At 35.0% G+C, this 12,854-nt stretch overlaps 1 protein-coding gene across 2 annotated transcripts in view; it reads left to right on the top strand.

The window, feature by feature from the left end:
- DHX9 (DExH-box helicase 9) overlaps nucleotides 1-12,854 on the top strand; it is a 42,741-nt gene that overhangs the window by 20,052 nt on the left and 9,835 nt on the right. For both annotated transcript variants that reach the window (XM_006907755.3, XM_006907756.2), the window contains exons 13-20: nucleotides 2,275-2,416; nucleotides 2,785-2,867; nucleotides 6,637-6,793; nucleotides 8,930-9,030; nucleotides 10,155-10,368; nucleotides 10,550-10,644; nucleotides 10,948-11,021; nucleotides 12,184-12,336. In XM_006907755.3, the coding sequence (XP_006907817.1) occupies nucleotides 2,275-2,416; nucleotides 2,785-2,867; nucleotides 6,637-6,793; nucleotides 8,930-9,030; nucleotides 10,155-10,368; nucleotides 10,550-10,644; nucleotides 10,948-11,021; nucleotides 12,184-12,336 (1,019 nt within the window). The remainder of the gene's footprint in view (nucleotides 1-2,274; nucleotides 2,417-2,784; nucleotides 2,868-6,636; nucleotides 6,794-8,929; nucleotides 9,031-10,154; nucleotides 10,369-10,549; nucleotides 10,645-10,947; nucleotides 11,022-12,183; nucleotides 12,337-12,854) is intronic.

The following is a 12,854-nucleotide window of genomic DNA, read 5'->3' as shown; positions in this document are numbered from 1 at the left end:
GTTCTGGGTAAATGTCAAAAGGGAGTACATCAAAGAGGCAGATACTAGAATACTGCGGAAGAACAGTTTGAGACAGACTCTCGCCTGCCTGTGGTTGGGAAGTGTTGCCCAGTGTCTGGCACACACTGATCTCGGTGAGGACTCAGTACATGGTACCTGTTTCAGTTAAAGTGAACACAGATGAGCTGTGAAAAAGGGAGTAAGACTGCCTGCTGCTAAGACCGGACTCCAAGCAAGAGCAGTAAGATTCTGTAGAGAAAGCGAGATCAGCAGATAAATGCACTGAAAATGTAAAGAAAAGCTCTTATGCTGGAGGATAATTTGAAGCATTACATTGGAATGATTTAACATTATCCCTGGCTTCCATTACTTCTACTTTCTAGTTGCACTTAAATTGGTTATTGTGTTATTTTTAACACATTTAATAATCCAAATACAGCATAAAGCTACAATAAGCAAATAATTGAGGAAAAGATTAGATAGGGAGTAAAGAAAATTCATATTACATCCAAAGTCATTTCTATGAATTTAGGAAAAATAATTTCTGTGACTTTTTTTTTTAATCAAAATGAAAAAAATCTCACTCTTGTTCTGAAGCACAAATAGTATGTGGCCATGGTATTTACTGTTATACAGATATTAATTATGGTTCTAGAGGTCTTCCATAGTCTTGATTCTTCTTTATAGTTATTCGTAGAATATAGAATGTTTCAATATACTATAAAATAGCTAAAGGAGGAGCAGGTAAGCCATATGTGAGCAGTAGATCTGATGGCGTACATGGAAAATGAGGTTTTACTCGTGAAACTTGCCTTGTATGTACTCACTGTCAGACAGTATATAAAATAATTAATGACGCACCAACGAGCAAGGGAAAAGGGATAAATTATTTAAGAGATAAGTAGTAGAGCAACTTTTTAGGCTATCAGGTGGTATGTAGTTAAACATTTATTAGTAGTATTTTACATTGAGCAGTATTCTACACAAAATGCTTGTGAATATTTATAATGAGAATTAGATTTTTTAATTGCTTTTTTTTTCTGACTGTAAAAGTAATGGATAGCCATTGGGGAAAAAAATTAGAAAACAGTAAATTTTGAAAGAAAGCAAATCCTGTTCAGAATCCCACCATCCAGAAGGAATCATTTTCACTCTTGGTCTCCATCCTTTCAGGCTGCAGTGTGCATACACTACGTGGAGACCGTCTTAATCCTCTTTATGTAACAGTGGTGTATTAGAGCAACCGCATAATTTTTTTAATGACTTCATAATCTTCCATTGTATGCATATGCCCTTATTCTTAAATAATGGAGCTTTTCGAAGATTGTTTCTAATATTTTAGTAGATATGTTGGGATGACATACTTGTATGTACATCTTCATACAGTCGTTTGGTTATTTTATTGGAATAAATTCCTAGACATGGAGTTACTGGATCAGAGGGTATGCATATTTTAACTTTCTGCACTCAGTCTTTATAAGTTTTCGTGTACCTCCGTAGCTATACGTTTAGGACATAACATCCACCAAGTAAATACCGTTTTGTGTACTTAAAAGAAATGGAACACTTTCAGAAAAGTTTTCGGAAAAATCAAGGTCTAACACTTAAAGCATTAACCAATAGCATTCCCCTAAGGGTTGAGCATATGTATGGCTAGAAACAATAATATACACTTAGTTTTCCCTGCTATGTAAACTCATCAAACAGGAGTGATTTCATTCAGTTTCTTATCTCTTAACACCTTCTTTGGCACGTGATGCAAATATGCAATGAATGCTTGCTTTGAGTTAATGAATGAATGCAAGGTGGCCACAGTAGATATGGCAGAGAAGGAGATTGTTCGCCTTCCTAATACCCATACATCTCACTTAATTATTTTGTAAACATGTGCCTTCACTGTTGTAGGCAGTTAAAAGAACAAGCTCCCCACATGTGCTCTGCCCCCTCCCTTATTGGAAAATCACTGAGTATCTTTAAGAGTTTAGGCAAATGGTGAAGAAATTGTATTGTCTGTAAAAACCGTGGAATAACTTTGTATACAGAATGAAAAACAGCATTTTTTAAGTGTCTACCATTACCATTAAGCGGTAAGTTTTGTGTCCGATTCTTTAAAAAATAAATTTCACAGCTTCGTAAAGATATCATTACTATTATTGCTTCTGTTGATTACTGAGCTGGCAGTAGGACAGATTTACTACAATAATTTAATAACCCTGATAAACAAGTGTAACTATAATTTTGTAGCTTTTAAATCTTTTTTTTTTCTTGTCTCAGCCCAGGAGAATCAGTGCAGTTTCTGTGGCAGAGCGCGTTGCGTATGAGAGAGGAGAAGAGCCTGGGAAAAGCTGTGGCTATAGTGTTCGGTTTGAGTCTATACTTCCCCGCCCTCATGCCAGTATAATGTTTTGTACTGTAGGTCAGTAATGTGCTTTATTTTGGTCTTTCATTTGAGCTTATATTTATAGTGTTGTTTTTGAAGAAAACTTGTTAACAGCACGGAATGGCTGGAAATAATAAATCAAGGAGCCAGTTTCAGAATTCTTGTTTGACTAGAACTTTGGGTAGTTTTTTCTTTCATGGAAAGCATTATGTACCTGCTGGTTGTTGTAGCTTAGAGAAAATGAATTAGCTTAAGTTACTAGAGTTAAATCTTGCAAATATGATGCTGAGGTTATATTCATTGAAGCATAGTTGATTGTCTAGAAAATTGTTTCTCTGCATTTTTCTATCTTCCCTAACTTAAGTCAGCATAGAAACTCATCTCCAGCTGATTTTCTTTTCAAGGTGTGCTCCTAAGAAAATTAGAAGCAGGCATTCGAGGAATCAGTCATGTAATTGTAGATGAAATACATGAAAGAGACATAAATGTAAGTAACTTGAGTATCATGATAAGGTACTAATGTTAATAGTCTGAGTAAAAAGAAATCAAAATAGAATCTCTGTTTTTCTTTTCCCACCGTTTACATCTATGAAAACCATGAACTTGAGCCGTTAAGGTGTTGGACACCATTTTTTTTACTGAGCCTATTAAATCTTTTTTTCCCTGTTAAAATCACAGAGTTCTAAAAGTAAAGACCTCTTATTGTAAATGAAGCATAATTACAGTGATCAGTAAGAGCTATCATGATTGAACAATTGAACTAATGACTCATGACTATGAATAGCTGATGGAATTTTAAAATCAGGTTTTCTTTGAATTGGAGGTTTATCTGTGATAAGTTTTATAATTTTTAGATGTCATATGATTAACAATGTCTTTTGAAAGTTTGCAGCTCTAATCTTTTCAGATGTTAATGATGATCATGCCAGAACTAGGGAGAAACTAGAATTTATCTCGCATCTTTCCCTCTTTTGGTACTTGGCAAAGCTTGAATAGAATTTATTATATAATTAATAATTTGAAGATTGATATCATAAAGTAATGATTTGTTTTTATACCACTGTTTTACATATCCAAAGAAAGGCGTCAGTGGTTGGGCAGTATGTCATTCAAATTGTCACCAGCTTTTATTACTGAAAACATTTGTTAGAGTTCTTCCTCCACAAGATATTTTTATAGCTATTGTTGTTAATCATTTTTAGTTTTGGCAAATCTTTGATCTTTATGATTGAGCTAAAGCAAATAAAAAGTTTGGATGATTTATCAGTTGATTTTTTAAATCAGAAATTGAACTGTAAATGTCAGATAAAATTTTTCCTCTTTTTGTCATTCAGAATCTCTTGAAGACTTTGTTGTTTTTTTTAATTAATCAAAATTAAATGTTTCAATATTGTCTTTATTACTGTGGTACCATACCAATGTTCTTAGAGTTTAAATAATTCCAAATCATACTGGAAATATCATGGATTATGGTCATTACTATTTTCCTTAAAAATTATAAGTAGTTTCGGTTAACTTTTTTGCATGATTGTCAGGTCTGAAAAATGGTAAAGTGCCTTTGTAGAAGCTTTTTATGTTCTTTTTCAGACAAGCCTTATTTAAATTTGTCAAATTCCCAACAGGATTTTTCATAGAATTTAATAGACTGGTTATAAATACTTATAAGGAAGATTCATGGCTAAATAACCAGGACTTCTGAAGAACCAGATGGAAGGTCTTGCTTTACAGATATCAGGACTTAATGTGAGAAAACCCCAAACAACTTATAAACCAATTATTATAAATAATAGGAGACTAGGAAAAATTAACCATGTGGCTGAATAAAAGGTTAATATATAAATGTTTTCATTTTACATATTATAAACAAACAGCTAGAAAACAACTAAAAAGATCACTGCAGTAGTCAGAATGTCAAGTGCCTAAAAATAAATCCAAAAAAAGACATGGAGGACTTCTATAGGAAAAATAGAACTTTGTTACGAAATGCTTAAAAGGACCAGATTATGTTCATGGCTAGGAAGACTTAATATCATATAGATGCCAATTTTCCCCAAGTTGATCCACAGTTTGAATGCAGTTCTGATCAAATTTCCCAATAGGATTTTTCATAGAATTTAATAGATTGATTACAAATACTTATAAGGAAGATTCAATGGCTAAATAACCGGGACTTCTGAAGAACCGGATGGAAGGTCTTGCTTTACAGGTATCAGAACTTAATTGAAGCTATAATAATTGAGGTAGTATAGTACTTGAGTTGACAGATTGACCAATGGGATAGAGTATAGAAACATGTGTTCTATGTAGCTTTGGTATAAGTGATGGCACGTCAGGTCAGTGGAAGGGGATGTACTCTTCAATGGAACTGGAAATGATTGGTCAGTCCTAAGGAAGTAGTTGAAATTGGATTGTTATATCATAACAAAATACAAAAACCAACCCCAGAACAATAAGGACTTAAATGGCAAAGCAATTTTAAAACTCTTAAATAGAAGATGTAAGTAAATATCTATACAGCACTGTCCAATAGAAACACGTGAGCCACATTATGTAACTTAATTTTCTAGTAACATTTTAAAAGGCGAAATTAATTCAATATTTCTAAACTACATTCAACATGTCAATATAAAAAATATATTGAAATAATTTATATTCTCTTTCATAATGAGTCTTCAGATCTGGTGTATATTTCACACTTAGCATGTCTCAATTTATATTAGGCACATTTCATGTGCTCGGTATCCACATATGGCCAGTGGCTACTGTACTGGGCAACATAGTTCTAGACCTTCTGGAAGGATTTATTAAAAGACAAAATACACTAACCATGGTGTATTCCTCTCTATTAAGTTGATTTGTTCAGTCAAAATATACTTTAAGGAAAACCACAAGCCAGAAGATTTCAATATAGCCAACAAAAGATTAATATAGAAATATATAAACAGCTACAAATCAGTAAGGAAAGTACAAATGACTCAGTAGAAAACAAAGCAGAAAATACAAACAGGCATTTTATAAAAGAGGGAACATATTTGGCTAATAAACATGAGGAGGTATTCAGTCTCATTGGTGAATAAGAAAATACAAATGAGGACCACAATAAGATATTGCTTATATTAATTCGATTAATAAAATATAAGCGACAGTGCCAGGTGTTGGAAAATATAAGGATCAGCAGGGCCTCTTATCCTCCATGGAGGTATATGAGTTGGAACCGCTTAGGGAAATATTTAACATTATCTCCTGAAGTTCAGCATTTGCATACCCTATAACTATAGTTGCGTACCCACACTTACCCATAGAAACAGGAGACATGAACAAGAATGTTCATAGTAGCAGATGTTCACAATAGTAAAATTTCGGAAACAACCCAGATACCCGCAGTATCTACCTATAGAAGGTAATTTCAGTAATACCTATTGGTGAATTAATCGTTATATTCACACATCGAGATATAAACAGTCATTAGAATAACTGTAGTAACGCATATGAATAAATTTTAGCAGTACTCTAGTATATGAAAAAGGAAATCCCAAAAGATTACATAAAATAAACATTCCCATAAAGTCAGAAATAAGTAAATTAAAAATAAAATACATATATATATATATATGCTAACATATTTTTAAGTATCCATATACATGAAATGAAGCTATATGAAGAAAATATAAACAGGATTCGGAATGGTGGTTATCTCTACTTGGGGGGGAGGCAGTGCTGGACGAGAGGGCCACACTGCCAGAGAAAAGTTGTGTCAAAGTTCTAGCTTTCGTGTTCTTTGGTGGGTTGATGGATACTTTGCAATATTAAATAGTAAATGTCTTGGCCATTATTTTGTTTGAATAAACCATTTTAGAGATTAACTTGATAGGTGATTGCATAACTGATTTTTGGCTCATCATGAATTTCCCCTTTTTTAATTTTCTCTTCCCTTCCTTTGCCTACCTGAATAGCACTCATTTTTAATCCTCAGAGATATTAGGCTACAACTATTACTGTATCTCACCATAACCCTTAATTTTAGGATTCTACACACCACCTAAGAAACTGAATTTCACTGATATTTTACAGCCGTTTAACAAAGCTTTTTTGTGTAGCTCATTAGCATGGACTTCTTATGTAATTGTGTGTGTGTGTGTGTGCTACAATTCTCCTCTCTTGATGAATAGTGTAACCTGCAACTTCTCAACTCTTGGCTGTTTTGATTTTGGCCTTTTCTTGTGTGTGTGTGTGTGTGTGTGTTTGTGTTTTAATAGACAGACTTCCTTTTGGTCGTGCTGCGTGATGTGGTTCAGGCTTATCCTGAAGTCCGCATTGTTCTCATGTCTGCTACTATTGATACCAGCATGTTCTGTGAATATTTCTTCAGTTGCCCCATCATCGAAGTTTATGGGAGGACTTACCCAGTTCAAGGTAAATATTGTGGGGGTTGGGTGGGAGGGTGAATATCTTTTGTGCTCCTTGGGAGCATAATTGATCAATTTCTTAATTCTGGAGATTAATAAAATGTTCTTTATAGTTTAAAAGACAATGAAATTGAAAATACAGGCCAAATTAGAGTATCAAATATATCATAGCATTTTCAGGGTTTTAGTCAAGCAGTAGTGAGTACAGTCTTAGGCGTAAGAACACGTTTTATCGACTACTAGTGGAGTTTGTGTATCCAGTAAATTTCCTGCCCTTTATTTATAGCCAGACTTAACTCTTAAAATTATATACAGTCATATGTAAATTGGTATAGTCTATAAATGATCTTCGGAAATACGGTTAAAAGTTTAAGCAGCCAGGGTCAAATTAACCAGAGAATCTTAGACCCAGAGCAGGCAGATTTTTAAAATGAGATCAAGGTGAGTGTTTCAAGAACAACTATTTCTAATAACTATAAGTAATTCTTTAAAAAATTTTGTTATCACCATTTTTTAGCAGCTTGAGTGAAAAAAAAAAAAGAATCATGGCACAGTCTAATTGAGGGCATGAAAATCAGGTAGAATGTTTTCAGCTTAGATAGGAAATGATTAATGGGTATTTCAGGGTGCTAATTTTTAAAATTCTAAAGTTAAGAGTAGCTCTGGAATAAAAGCCAGTGCAGTTTTAGCTCACAAGAGTACTAAAACTGCTTTAAAAGCATACTGGGGTTAGAAAAAACAAATATATGAATGACCAATGGTAGGAGCCAGGCTTACTGTTGGTGGGAGAAGAAGGCTTGAATGAACCATGTGGTACTGGATTACAGTTGGAGACATCACTAAGTAACTAGTATATATTCGTTTATATACAAATGGATACTTACAGAAATAGAGAGATGTATGACTACATGGATTAACATAAATATATATTTTCTAGCTCTGCTGAGTGGTCTTTGAAGCATTTGACATCCCAGTAGCAAGGAACATGCCAACACTCAGATCTTATTTCCAATACCATTTTCCAGTTAAAGAACCAGATGTCCTGGGAGAAATGGCTGATTCTAAGGTTAAGGCAGGGAATATAAAAGATGAGCCTGGACTATCTTGTAGTGCTAGGAAATAAGGAAGTGCTTTAAAACAAAACAATAGATGGAGACAAAGGGACTTAAGAGCCCCCCTGAAAGAGCTCTCAGTGCTTACAGCTGGAATAGTTTGAGCAAAAAAATAAAATAACATTGTATTGGATTATAACCCTCAGTATAAATAAATACCCAGGAATCTGTATGGGAGTTAAATAAGTAAATGGCTAATAAAGACATTTTTCATAAGAAGAATAATAAAAAATATGTCGATACTCTCCCTCAAAAAGGTGAGGCTTAGCTCCCTTCTCTTGAGTTGCTGTGCTCAATGACTCGTTTCCAAAGAGTAGAGTCTGGAAAGGGGGAAACGAGAGTAACTTGACAGTGTAGTAACTGGATAAATAACATCTTAGGTGATCAAGATGAACATCCTCAGTGATGAGCCATGTTAATAGTATGTACCCCGGATATAATGTGATGAGAATGGCACTTTGGCGCTCTTAGGGCTCAAAGGGTACATGTTCAGATTATGAGACACTTCTGGGCCCATCAGAGAACCTCAGGAGCATAATCAGCAGATGTTGCAACCTTTGCATCAAGGCCCTTCTTCAGAGAAATAACTGAAAGGAACCCATTTTACATGTACATCCTAATAGAGGAAAGATGGACTGTGGTATATTATTGTATCAATGTTATTTTTACATACAGCTCCCACACCATGAGAGAGTACAACATAGTACATGTGCACAATAGCCATTTTATGAATGTCTGATTGAACATGTGTATAGGGGATGCCCTGACTGGCTTTGTAGGAACATGTGTAAGAGATACCTCACCCTTCTTTAAGGTCCACGAGATGATTGGGAAAAGAGGTTATTGCCACTGGAATCAAACACTGAGTTTGATTGGGAAAAGAGGTTATTGCCACTGGAATTTCTTGGTAGTTGTGAAGAATCAAGTTGATAGGTATTAAGGTAATTTTGAATTTTGAAGTAGAAAATGGGTTTTAAAGGTTGCTCCATTCTGAAAGCTGGTAGAACTTACCTAACTGGTTGTCCTGGCAGAATATTTTTTGGAAGACTGTATTCAGATGACCCACTTTGTTCCTCCACCAAAGGACAAGAAGAAGAAGGATAAGGACGATGATGGCGGTGAGGATGATGATGTAAGTGAATTTCAAAAACGAATTTTCATTATGGGCAAATTGTTGTTACCAAGAAGAGAATGGATTTTAGTAAAAACATGCAATGAGTTAGAATTACAGAAAACTTGTTTAAGAACTGACCATAATGCCTATCTTTGAATTAATTGATATATGTTACTCCAAAGGATTTCATGTTCAGCCTCAAGCTCTTTTCATATCATGAGTTAAATCATCTCTGGCATAAAAGTCAAAGAAAAAGAAGAGAAAAGAGTAAGCAGTTTAAAGACCACACGTGGTTAGAGATAGATCCATTTTATGAGGCTTTGCTACCCAAAGTGTTTTCTGTGGTCCACACACCCGGGAAGCTGTTAGAAAGGCAGACTCTTGTGCCCCACCCCCCATACACTAAATCTACCTTTTATCAAGATGTCCATATACAATATGGAACTGGAAATGTGAAAAGAATGAGTAATATAAGACAACCAGCGATGCAGAATTTGATAGGAAATAACCTGGGATTGGATATTTTTAATCAGAAACCTGAGAAAAAGACCCATTGTAACAGCTTTGTTTCTCATTGCTGAAGGCTTTTTTTGTTATTGATTCTAAGGCACATGTTTTGGGAAATACCACCTTATTTCAGAGATAGTTGAAAGTGATCAAATATCCTGCCTGCAGGACGCTTATTTAAGAATTAAAAGACTTCGTATTTGCGACGAGCTTGGGAATTACACAGGGAGGTATTGTATATAGATAAAGTAATTACATGGTGATTGATACAGAGGATCATAGGAGTTTATTAATCAGTGAGGAAAATGTTTTTGAAAAACCATGAGTTTATAGTAATAAGGGAAAAAAATACTCAGTAGAAGGAGTCATTAGAAGTTTCAGAGTCAAATATAAGAGTTTGCTTGAATTTTAGTCATGTCCTATGGGAAGTATTGGTCACTAGAAAAATGAAGTATGTCAATGTGCAATAGGTTCTACAGTTTTGGAAATTAACATCCTTCTGTATACCTGAGACGACTAATCAACTAGAATTAACACGGTAATTAGGTGTCATTTGGATGTTCACAACAAATCTAAGAAGCTTATGAGCTGTAGAAATTGAGACTGTTCAGAATATGTCTCCCTATGTTTTGCAGGCAAATTGCAACCTGATCTGTGGTGATGAATACGGTCCAGAAACAAAGATGAGCATGGCTCAACTGAATGAAAAAGAAACTCCTTTTGAACTCATTGAGGCTCTGCTGAAGTACATTGAGACCCTCAATGTCCCTGGAGCCGTATTGGTCTTTTTGCCCGGTTGGAATTTGATTTACACCATGCAGAAGCATTTGGAGATGAATCCACATTTTGGTACGAGTCTTTGAATTCTCACATGTATGAGTATGAAAATAAATACTTTTGCTTGTGCCCTAGCCGATACATAAAAACAAAATTTAGTGTTGTGGCCATTTTTGAATAAAAATAAGCATAATGTAGAACAGTTTTAAACTAGGCTCCTATGTTAGACCCTAACTTTTCTATATTGTTATAGGAAGTCATAGGTATCAGATTCTACCTCTGCATTCTCAGATTCCTCGAGAAGAACAGCGTAAAGTATTTGATCCAGTACCGGGTGGAGTAACCAAGGTAAATAATGAACATTACAGTTATGGGGTTGGAAGTGACATAGATATTAAACAGATGTTACTGGCCTTCAAAGAGCTATCAAAAAAATTATAATCTGTCTGAATTGAGAAAAAATGGAGAAGTCTTCTCTTTAGTCTTCTCTGGAGTTTAGTAGGTTTTATTATCCAGTCAGTATGCGAGTGATTTTTTTAAGACTTCTGTAATTCTGTTGTCATTTGTTACATAAGTAAATCAATCCTTTCAAGTATACAATAGGAAAATATTTTCTGATTTGTAATTTTCCTTAATATCGTTTCTCCACAGGTTATTTTGTCCACAAATATTGCTGAGACAAGCATTACCATAAATGATGTTGTTTATGTCATTGACTCCTGCAAGTAAGTTCCCAACGAACCTATTTGCTAGACTCTGTCTTTAGAATGTTTCACGTAGTATTTAGTATCACTTAACAATCAAAAACACCTTATTTTTAAATTCTTGTGTTCTTATTCCATCTAAATTATTATGCATCTTATGCTAGGTTATAGGCTAATTAATCATTTCTCTTGGTGTTGATCATCATAAGTTAGTTATGGTAGGAAATGACAGAGCTTAACACTCGTAACTTCATTGCCTTTGTCTGCTGGTGTTTTGCTCATCTTCCCTTGGGTGTTTCCATTGACTACTGCCGTATGGTAGCATGCTGTTTGGTTCATAAAGATGATCAGTGTTCTGCACATGACAATATCCTACCTGTATAGGATACTCATTTAAAAATTAAAAGACTATATTCGGTATAAGATGAGCCTTGAAAATATACAGGGAGGCATTGTGTTTAGATAAAGTCATTGTATAGTAATTGATACACAGTCAAAATTTGGTTCTCTCTGGCTGTCTTGTGCCTCATGTCTTCCCTGCATCGTCCCTCAACCTGATTGGCAATTGAAAAAGATTTGACACCACCCAGTTTAGGGAATGGTGAATAGTATGCAGCTCTTTTGTGCCAATTCCAGTCATTTAGTGCCAGCTGCCTGTGCGTGACATTGAAGGACCCTGGGGCTAGGGGTTCAGAAGGACCATGCAGGCACTCCTTGGTGAGGTCATGAGAAGTGCCACATATTCTGGTTCAGCATAACCTTTAGATCATAGATAGCATAGGAAACCTACAGAGCTAAACTAGACTTTGGAATAACACTGGCTTGAATGATTATCACTTACATTTATGTGCCAGATCATGTTTAAATGCTTTCCATTTATTGATTCACTTAATGTTTATAAATAAAAACCAGATGAGGTAGATGATAGTATGATGAGGAAAATGAGGCTCAGAATAGTAACTTTGCCAAAATATTCCAGCTGGTAAGTGGCGCATGTCTGTTACATTGCCTTTTAGTAAGTTGACAGGAGAGTGCAGACTCAAATTCTTATTGGTCCTCCTTACAAATAGACATCACAAGTAGGCATGAATATCTGGAAATCATCCACCACTTAGTGGAACTATAATAGTTATGTATTGGTAGCACATATGAGTCTTAGAATTAACTACTCTTTCCTATTTAGGCAGAAAGTAAAGCTGTTCACTGCTCACAACAATATGACCAACTATGCTACAGTATGGGCGTCCAAAACGAACCTCGAGCAGCGGAAAGGACGAGCTGGCCGTGTACGGCCTGGGTTCTGCTTTCACCTCTGTAGCCGAGCTCGTTTTGAGAAGTAAGGTCAATTCTGGAATAACGATGGAAGTTTTCGTTTGTTTGTTTGTCTTGTTTTTTGTTTTTAATGCCTACAGCACCTGGTCTTCCTAGGTGGTAGAAGTTTTTTTTTATCCCATTACATACCTCTTCTCTGTCTCTGCCCTGCCATGAATTTGACAAATTCAGTACATAAATGCCTCCAGTTAAAGATTTTAGAGGAAACTTACCTCAGATAATGATATTGTGATAAGAATGAAAAGAAATCAGAAATCGTCGCTGGTGGCGTGTTTAATTTTGGTTTACTGTTCACTAATAACCTTTTATTTTTTAAGATTTAATTAAATATTTTTTTCATTTCTTAATTACAGTTGACATTCAGTAATATTTTATATTAGTTCAGTTGTACACCATAGTGGTTAGAAGTTTATATAATTTACAAAGTAATACCCCCAATTGGTCTAGTACCCACCTGGCACCATACAGTTACTACAGTATCATTGACTGTATTCTCTATGCTGTAGTTCACGTGCCTGTGAC

Source organism: Pteropus alecto, unplaced genomic scaffold (assembly GCF_000325575.1).
Source record: "Pteropus alecto unplaced genomic scaffold, ASM32557v1 scaffold101, whole genome shotgun sequence".
Classification (NCBI taxonomy): Eukaryota; Metazoa; Chordata; class Mammalia; order Chiroptera; family Pteropodidae; genus Pteropus; species Pteropus alecto.
Note: the sequence above shows the minus strand (reverse complement) of the source record. Positions and strands in the feature narration are given on the sequence as shown.